The 10,266-nt window shown below is 40.6% G+C and overlaps 1 protein-coding gene across 2 annotated transcripts in view; it reads right to left on the minus strand.

Annotated features, from left to right (window-relative positions):
* Window positions 1-6,638, minus strand: part of sema3fa (sema domain, immunoglobulin domain (Ig), short basic domain, secreted, (semaphorin) 3Fa) — a 49,631-nt gene extending 42,993 nt beyond the window's left edge. For both annotated transcript variants that reach the window (XM_031843134.1, XM_031843125.1), the window contains exons 1-2: window positions 6,288-6,638; window positions 4,567-4,720 (exon numbers count right to left, since the gene is read on the minus strand). In XM_031843134.1, coding sequence (XP_031698994.1) covers window positions 4,567-4,678 — 112 coding nt within the window. In that variant the 5' untranslated portion in view covers window positions 4,679-4,720; window positions 6,288-6,638. The remainder of the gene's footprint in view (window positions 1-4,566; window positions 4,721-6,287) is intronic.
* Between the last annotated feature and the right edge of the window lie 3,628 nt (window positions 6,639-10,266).

A 10,266-nucleotide genomic window follows, 5' to 3' on the forward strand; every position in this document is an offset into this window, starting at 1 on the left:
CCCCCCCCCCCCCCCTCCCCTCCTCCATCAGCAGCATCATCTCTGGAGAGAAAGTAGAAAAGTATTGTAATAATTGCTGCAGGCTTGCATGCCACAGCCACCACGCATTACTCTGTGGAAACATTTTTGCAGTGACCCGACATCCTCTGATGGAGATAATAGGGAAGGGAGGCAGCTTTGGGCTCCTTTGCCAACAGGTACAATGTTGCATGTGTGTGATGCATGCCAAGAGCACAAACTGCATCCAAGTACTATATGTACGAATGTGCAGCAACGTGACCAAAAGACATTTATAAAAAGCATTCTGCCATCCATAATTTCTAAGAATTTGAAGGCATGTAGGAGAGGGACAGTAAAAGGCTGTGACAAACTTGTTACACTCATGTACTGATGATGATTATCTGCTGGGAAAGGAGTAAACAAGCACAGCTGGTAGGGAGAGGGGCACAGAGGATTTGAATTAGATAACACTGTATGTGCACAATGGACTTTAGCCAGTGCAAAAAAACGGATTTGCTTTTGTTTGTTTTTTTTGCTTTAACTTGTTACACTATTTTTCTATTGTGTCTTCCTGACAACAGTTTGTCCATTTACAAAGAACATGTCAATGTGTCAACGTTTGGGCATGTTCACCTGCGTCTTCACCTCTATACTGCACATGAATGTTCATCAGGCAAAGCAATACCATAAGCACATCACAGCGTAGATGCTTATTATTATCATTGTGTAATACCCATAAATACACGATTGCACTGTGACAATCTGCCAAGTAAGTCTCACCATGCAATACATGTCTCATTATGTCTAACATCTCTGATGATGCATGTAATATAACGCACTGAAATGTGTACGGTGGTCTGATAATATGGCTTATTAATGACCCAATTTTTGTGGCTGAACAGCAGGAGGGTTTCTGGGTTATGAGAACAAGCAATTGCCCGGATGATTAGCCAATCACAATATCTGGTTACTTACAGCCTGTTCACTTTTGTTTCAAGGAGACAGATCAAGACAATCAAAGCAGCTCAGATATGTGTCTAAATTGAAACATTTGTTTTTATTTTTGTAAGTCTGTGGTATTGTTGCAGGCGAGCACCTTGTCTGTCATGTGCTAGCAGGATAAGCTTTCAGCAGCTCATTAATTGCTGAGACCTGATTGCACTTTGCTCTGTCTCCAGTGCCACAATAATATATACTGTCTATAAGAAGTGAGGAGGCTGGGTGAGGTGCAAGGAGTTCTTACAATCTGGAGAGAAGTGGAATATCTCAGGGCACGACAAGGAAATTATGAATAAAATACTTTCTATTTCAGCTTAGGAGTCAAAAGGACATCAGCAGTACAGGACCACCTACATAGAGGAATGTCACACTCATAGTACTTTAGGAAGACAAAGGGCCCGTCTCATGTACTATATATACACACATAAATCCGCCTATAGAACATAATCTGTGGAAGATGAGGTCTATTGTTGTAGAGAACAAGCAGTCAAGTTCAAACTCAGTAGCAGCTCCTAATTATTCAAAAAATAAAAGATGTGGAGGACATCTCGCCATTTCTGATCTTAACCCTGAAAACTGTCAGGAGAGATGAGCTGATAGTGAAGTCTTTGTTCCGGCGTGACAATCATTGACGCATTACGTGGGACACAAAGAGCGTATGGGAAAGTGCAGAGGCTGGAGTAACCTTAAGATTGTCCCTGAGAATTACAGGACCGCCTGGCTTTGTCTGGCTTTCTTCCCAGAGCTAACCTTGCGCCCAGGTGTTCCACAGAGGACTAAAGAGGCCGGAGAAAAACAAAGTTAAACACTTTCAAATGGGCCCGGGGATTAGCGCAACAAGCTATTACTTGTTAATATGGTGCCATTCTCCCACAGTTTGAGGGCAGTTAACCTCGGGTGTGACTGGCTTCTGTTTGAAGGGTCACAACCTCGCAGAGCCTCACGCACTAAAATAGCACGTGATTATAGACCTTGTTTAAAAGTAAATATAGGCGCTCAAAGCAGCTGATCTAAGCCAGCCCCGTTCAGTCTTTTATGAGAAAGAAGAATACACCTACTTAACTGTGACTTTTATGGAATACCCTCTGTACATCTAATATCTATGTTATTTGAAAATTCCATTTGCATAACCCCAACTTCACTTTTGAATAAATGTATACTAAATATAGCATGCTATTATATTTTTGGGGGAAAACACACTGTTCTTTAGTTTGAGAGAAGCATTGTGTGTGTGTGTGTGCACGCAACTCTTTTGAAGCCTCTGTTTGCTAACTTGGTCCTTATCACAGTTAATAACTCGGCTTGCACAAAAACACTCAGTAGCTACTTTAGGAACCTCAAAAGACAAAATGATCTGCTTAGGTTGCTTATGGTTGTTTACTATGTAAACCTTAGCTTTAAGTAATCTGGTGGTGAAAATGTACTTACTGGGTTCCTGTTTTATTGTTTGTTTTTTTCCGTTTGAGGGTTCCTGCAGACATGGAACTTATACAATAACAATGAATACTACAGTGCAAAAAATATTACAGTATATTCCATCTTATTTATTGAATGAGGGGAAATGATTAAACAATTCATATTAATACAAATATATACAAAATTAAAAATAACTACTGGTTGAAGTAATAAGCCAGAGCCAAATACCAAAGTGCAGGACTTTCATCAGCAATTAAACTTAACCTCCTGTTTCACTGTGATGTTACATGTCATCTGATTTGTTCAGGCTTGTATGCATGAAAATCCTTTAGCTTTCAGTTATGAAGAGTTCCAGGAAAACTGTACAAATGGTAAGAAATAAACACAGATAGAAAGTAGTGATTATTAAATGGCAGAATGGAAATTCAAGGTAAGGGTTTATAGCAGATGATCACACTGAAATGCAGTACTAATACCGTATACTGTATTTGCCATAGGAGATATTATCATTTTTCTTTCGAGAAATGTGTGTGTGTGTCTATATTATTTATATAATCCCTTATATGTTTCTCTTGATAGAGGGCAAATAATTGAAAAGCAAAGACAAGCTGGATTCCAGCCAAACGCAGCAACATCTTCTCTAAGAGCTTTATAAAATGAAAATAATCGGTGGAAAGTGATACTGTGTAACCTTCGTGGATAAACATGTGAGGCTGGGTCACAGACAGAAGCAAAACCAACAACGCAATTAAAGAAAAAAAACACTTTTAGCTGCTACAGTTGGCAGACTACATTTGTAGCTCATCTCCTCGGTCTGTTTTATCATCACAATTGAAATGCTTGTTAAAAATGAGCTTGGCTTATGTTACCAGAAGGCACTTATGACAGCAAATATGTGTGTGTCAGCACTAGACAGTTATCATGAAACCTAAAGCCAAGTATTTAGTTAAGTACACTTACACATAAAAAAATAATTAAAGGACATTACGGAGCTATTCCCAGCAGTACGGTGCAAAACCAATACAATTAGGGAATGCACAGCATAGGGATCATTTCTATTCTCCAGCTATCTGAAGTTGCTCTGTGAGGCATAAAGTAACCTCCAGAACTAATTAAAAACCAAAAGGAACTCGATTAAAAGAAGCAGAAAATAAATTAACTCTTTTTTTACCAAATAAGTGTGAAACCAGTGGAGGGTGAAATCCAACTTGATTAGAGAGAAAGATGGTGAGAAAGAACACTAACAGGTAAGCATTGTATCTGATCAAGAGAGAGGTTTTAATCAGCAAGAGACCATGACATGAAGTAACAACAAATAAATGCAAGAAAATTAGTTATTTCTGCTATTCCAGTGTCGACTAGAGACACATGACACATTGTAGATGCCATTTAAAAAAAAAAACATATTTTCACACAACTCTACAAATATTCTGTATATGATTTCAATTAGCAGAGAAACCTCCAGCTCCCATTCAGTGTGTCTAACTGTTCAAACTCGACACAGAGTTTATATCTTAAGTGTGGCGATCTCATGACCGATGCTTATTAAAATCTTCTTCAGAAGTAGGCCTACTATAAAACCTCAAGAGCTTTACAAGGACACAATGGACACGATGGCTGAGCCGGCGCTGGAATGACAAAGGACCGGAGACTGCACCGCTGAGACCTATTTTAACAGGGCAGTTCAACACACACACACACACAGGGCCTCATGTGGCACTGGCAAACATTCATAACATGCTGGATCTGCGCCCTGAGTGTGTGCCTAGCCAAGTGTTAAATCTGACTTGATTTCAGAAGGGAGCCGAGGTCGCACAAAGGCCTGTTTGAGGAACTAATGGCAGCCAGGCGATTAAATGAAGACATATTCTCTGGTCCTGAATAGTCAGGACAATCAGCAGCACATCTCCGCATCCCTCTCATCGCGACACACAATCAAACTCTCTGTTAGGCAGTAAAGGAATAGATGACAGGCTTGCCAAGCTCTGAATTCAGCTAGTGCCAATAGTTTACCCAAAACAAGACGAAGAAATAAAAGACAGATGACAGAAACAACCATTACTCTGGTGATCAAATCTACATAGCTGTGTAGAGAAGCACAGAACTAAACAAACTGGGTCACAGACGCTGCAAGTATTGTGAGTGCCTTACCTTTGAAGGACAGGAAGATCCTGGGAGCAGAGAGGGGCTCAATGAAGGCGGGCAGCGCCCCAGACGATAAGGCCAGCAGGGCCAGTAGCCAGCACAGTTTGTCCCACAACATTGTCCCTCTGTTTGTTAACAGAGCAGAAGTAGAGTCCGGGAGCTGAGGGACAGATAGGGTTGAGCATCAGTCAATTATCCTCTACTTTAAACCAATTGTAGCAACCAATTACAGCCACATTGTGTAGTTTTAATAAAGCTTACTGAAGTCATGCAACGACACAGATCCCAAGGCAGGGACCGAGACACAAAGCTAAACACTGGATCTGTTCCTGCTATAGCTGCCATGCTTTGAATGTATATTATGGGGGAGTATAAATGCTTAGAATCTTGCCTAGGTAATTATATTAGGGTGTGCAATAGAAAGTAACTTAACCTCAACCGTAAAACCTGACAGTTGGGGTCTGGAAATATACTCTACTGGTTCAGCATTGATTTTCCATCATTGCTACTGGGTTTTATCATGAATCTGTCATTGTAATGTGCCCCTGCTGTTATTCTTGCCTGTGTCTGCTTCTGTGTGCTGTAAGAGCAACAGCGTGGATGACCGGAGACACCTTCCAGCTGGAGAAAGAGGAGCTGCGTGCACCTCCCTGCTCACTTTTCATACATACGGACACAAAACGTGTTTGTGAAAGCGTCAAATTCCTGGTCAAGAAATATAGCACTGTTACCCACAAAGAGCTGAATTTCACCGCGGAGATGCCTCGTTGAGCCCGGCGCGCACGAGCAGTGCTCACCATGAACATGCGAATATCAGCCACAAAGAGAGCTGAAGTTAATAATATCCCCATAAAAGGATTTAAAGACGCTCCAAGTTATCAGCGTGCGGATGAGGTGGCACAGCTGTATAAAAAAAAGGCTTGTACAATTAATTGACCGTGCCATGTTGGGAGAATATTTATTTTAGAGAGGGTGTTTTGCTGTAATCATCCATTCATCTACTCGTAAACGTGGATTTGAGTCTGAGGTCAAACTGTTAGTCCGGGTTTGAGATCAAGTTCCACATTGAGCCCTAAAGGCACAACTCCAAAGACCGTTAACCAAAATAAAGCGTGACTGGGCTTTGACTTATGAGGACATGAACATGAACCACGTGCCATTTATAAGAGGGTTTTAGACAGTAAGTAACGTTGAGTGCTAGTTAGACTTATATTCGATCACTGTGAATATAGCAGATTGTAAAGATACAGCATCACATGCAGCCAAAACTTTCAGTGCGTCCTGCACGTTGTCCACATAACACGCGCACCACACACACACACACACACGCACACACACACACACACACACACACACACACACACACACACACACACCACTGCTCTTTGCTCATGCAGTATTTGAAATTGGTATTTGCGAGTAGAACTGATCATTTAAAACTACCTCCCACGCGCCAGACAAGATCAGCCAAACATAGAAATAGGCTAACTGAAGTCTGTTGCTTAAAATAAAATGTTCTCAATTTTCTGACTGAAAATATTCTATTTTTTTTTTCCAGAACTTTTAAGATACATTTTAAATATTAGAGCCATAATCTTACACGTGAAGCATGCATCATTCCTTTCGACTCCACCAAATGTTGCTTCCGACTGTTTTATAAGCACATCTGTCTCAATACAGATAACGAATCTGACTTGTATAAAAACATCACTTGCATTATGACCCACCTTCTAGTTCCGTCCAGTGAATATTGTGTTAAAGCTGGTCAACATTTAAAACCATCCACTGCCGATCCTTTGAGCTCCTCTGTCCGCACGCAGGAGTAGTATCAGTGTATCCGCCGCAGATCCTGCACGATTATCCCCAGAGCCGAACAAAGCTTGGATTCAAATGAACTTGACGCAGCCGCCTTAACTTGGAGTGATCTCTAAATGGTATCAACAGATTGTGTATTTTCCACTGAAGGAGGTTTGAAACAAAGAGTTGTTCCTGGAGAAGAGTGGCGGAGAGGAGCGTCCAACACGCGCAGCGGCGCTCAAGTGTGTAGTGCAAGAAAGCGGCTTCTGCAGGTGGATACACTGAGGTCTCCCGGCCAGTGGACACACCCATGGGGGAGGGAACCCACCTTAGCGTCCCCGCGCTCCGTCCCGCCCCAAAATTTAGCACAAAGCAAATCAGATCTGTATCTTCTTACTCTCCTCAGAAGAGGTAAACTCACTTAAAACGACGAAGAACAAACTATAGCCTACATGTAATATAGTGCAGCTGGTGGAGATGTTCCCTTCAACACAGGGGGAGTTATTATAAATGTTATGTTACTAACAAAACATATGTTTCCTTTAGAAAATGAAAGTTAGTTTTAAAATCTGGTTTTCATTATACTTTAAAAGCATTTGACAACAGATATTTGTGCGTGCATTCTCATTGTCATACATTTCCCACTGATCAGTAATTATCATATCACATCTCTCACATATTCATATTCAGTTTTTTTTATCCTATTAAGTGTGGGAACACAGCAGTTAGGCTACTTTTGCACTGCTAGTATGTTATAGTTTGTGATTTGTTACTGTAATAAAACCTAAAGCTTTTAGTAGAATAGAATGATGCAGTTTGTTTTCATTACAATTAGCATTTGCTATTGTCACCAAAGGTAGACGTATTAAGATCAAGATAAAGGTACATTAAGATAAAATAAGCAAAGGCATGCATATTTGTGGAGCTCTCAAACAACAATTTCAATTAAAACATCTCCATAATGACTTATTGCAGAATACACAATGTAAAATACACATGCTGGCTGTCATAGAGGAAACATAGGGACTTGTGATAATGTGATGTAAACTTTATTTTGCCTCAGAGAAGTAATATTTTGCTGACACAAATTCACAGCCATGTCCAAACTGCATACAACAATAAGGTTTAACAATTATTTTTGATTGTCCTGAAGAAGCTGGATTATCAAAATAGTACTGAAGTCATTTCACAACTTGATCAGCCTGTGACTGCCAGCTACTGATTTTTATTTGCTGGCTGGTGCCAACACTGAGTTGTGCTGAGAAGTGTTCAGATGCCAGGTCTGAGCCAAACAATTGTTCAGTATCTGCTGGTATTGGCAGTCTCACAGTATGGAACAGTGTTTGCTTTTTGAAGGAGACATGAATTACTTACTATATTTTGACTCAAAAGGAGAATAACCGAGCCGACAATGATTTCAGATGAGAAGAAACATTTTCATTTGATGCAAGCAGCTTCTGCGTGACTCTTTGGAACAACAGGAATGTGGCGACACCTTCACTTAAGAAACAGTTGAAAAGTGGCCAGATGGAGATAAGGTAGATTTATTCAGACACCTCGACAACCTGACGGAGGATCACTGCCTCTCGCCTCAGATAGGCATCAGATATTCATGGGCAAATGGAGCCTTAAATCTTTTAATCTCACTCGATCCCTCCCCTGATCACACTGGCTTATTTTGCTTCTTATCCAGTCAAGGCACAACGCAGCTGACGCCCAGTATGCATGCTTATTATTCCATAAATGATAAATACTGTAGCGCAGGCTTCATGCATGTCTTGGAGACGCTGCTATTGCAGAAATATATAGAATCAGATAGGAATTTGAGGATACAATGACTTTCTTTTATTGAATCATGGCGGTGGAGCTGATTTACTGTTTCCTTTGTGTTAGTTCACAGGAAAGATTATGTTACAGCGAGAAACCATAAAACCTGCACCACTGAAAAAAACTGACTGGGTGGTAATTTCACTGAAACTTACTAGTGTGCTCCATTTGAAATAATAATTTAATGATGAAGGACTTCGCACGTTTATTTTGTCATTTACTTTGTCAAAAAATGTGTATAATTTCTATCTTTTTCTAACCTTTTGTCTTGAATAAATTGGGTTCATTACAAAAAGGTACTTTCATGATAAATGGGAACAAAAAGATACCAGATCTCTGGCTGAGACTTTGAGTTTTCTGTTCTTTGAACAATGTCTGAGAAAGACAATCGTTACATTAGTTTGTATGCAAAAGAGGCTGAGCAGCGTGACTCCAGGCTTTGGTGCTCATAGCAGAGGAAGGAAGAGAGCTCAGCATCAGCATTTGCCATTAAAAGTGTTAAATTTCCCCTGATACCGGCAAAGAGCTCTGGGAAAAAATTACCCCCACGCTGACGAGCTCACGCACACAATGTGGAAGATATTGACTCGCTTTAGTCCATCTGAATCTTGGACGTTCTTGAAAAATCATCAGACTCTTTTTCTCACTCACTGTTTAACATGTGCAGGTGGGCGTTTGTGTTTGAAGGGTGGTCTGAATACCAGACGGTACGGAGCCAAATGAATAACAACTTTCATAAATATCTGGAACCCCTCAGCACCCACCAAGAATAATTCAGTCAAACAATAAAATCTCTTTCCCAAAACTTCACATTTCAGCAGTTCAAACAATCTCCAATCTAAATGTTTAGTTGTGTCATTACCAATATTCTTTTTGTTTCCCTGCTCTATTCCCATTTTTCACTCTTTCTTTTTTTGTCTCAGTCTTGTAGCCAACAGCTGCATGTTGTTTTCTATATTTCTTTTTAATCAACAATATTATTCCCATCTTCAGGCCTTTGGTGGCCTCACCATCTGTCACTTGCGTGAGACAAGAGGAAAGCAATTATTGAATTCTGGCTTTGAGGAGAGCCCGCCTTCATGAAAGTCCCTCATGCTCTCCAGTTTTTCCTCCAGCATTGCTTACTCTAGCAGCTATCTGACGAGTACAATGTGAAAGATAACAATGAAACCAAAGATCACCATCGATTGTCAGACCGCAGAGGCAACACATTTAGAGGAATTCTGCAAAAAAAAAAGCGACATTAAAGCGTTTTTATTCTGCATAGGAGATGCCAGGTTTGTAAATCTGAGTTTCAATACTGCTGGTGGGAGACATAATTCTTCTTTTTCTCGAGAAGTATAATATTTGATTCAGATATTACATCACTTCACTTCTAATGCCTCACTTTTATCAGACTAAACCTGCCAGTTTCCACAAAGCAACTTTGACGGCAAGTTGTACATATCTATTTAAAAGCGTTGTCATTTTCCTGGAGGACTTGAACGCAACGCTGCATAGATTATTGTTATCGCTCTCACTGAGTCCTCTGAGAGTTGCTCATAAGGAGCTTTTTACACTTCTTTATCCACTGTAACTCTATAATGAGGAAATAATGCACCACATTAACATTCACTGTGGAAGACACTGGTGGTTTTCATGGAAACAGGTGCCAGTGGGGAATACAAATCCAGGCAGTATAAGAGCAGAGGTCACTCTCTCATGTGAGTTTCATTACATTCAATGAATTTTCCTCTAACCTTTTGTCATCAATGACTCCACCAGCTACAGTAATTATGAATAGGCTGTGACAACCTCAACCTCTGTCTGCTGCCTCCACCACATGATGGGGAGGCAATTAACAGCTGTTCATTAATGATGAGGTGAAGAAACAAGTGCACCAGCACACTGCTGCGCACATCTGCTGTGCGCACACATCTAAATGACACAGACGGATGTGAGTGCACACAACTGACCACACACATTACACTAGCAACACACACAGAGCCGAGGATGCCGTGACACACAGAAAGGCCCTCAGTTTGTGTAGAATTTAATGAGGGAACATGTACTCATCCCTCCACCTAACCGGGAGGGCTGTTA

The sequence above is a fragment of the Anarrhichthys ocellatus genome, unplaced genomic scaffold (assembly GCF_004355925.1).
Source record: "Anarrhichthys ocellatus isolate YVR2014 unplaced genomic scaffold, GSC_Weel_1.0 scaffold1, whole genome shotgun sequence".
NCBI lineage: Eukaryota > Metazoa > Chordata > Actinopteri > Perciformes > Anarhichadidae > Anarrhichthys > Anarrhichthys ocellatus.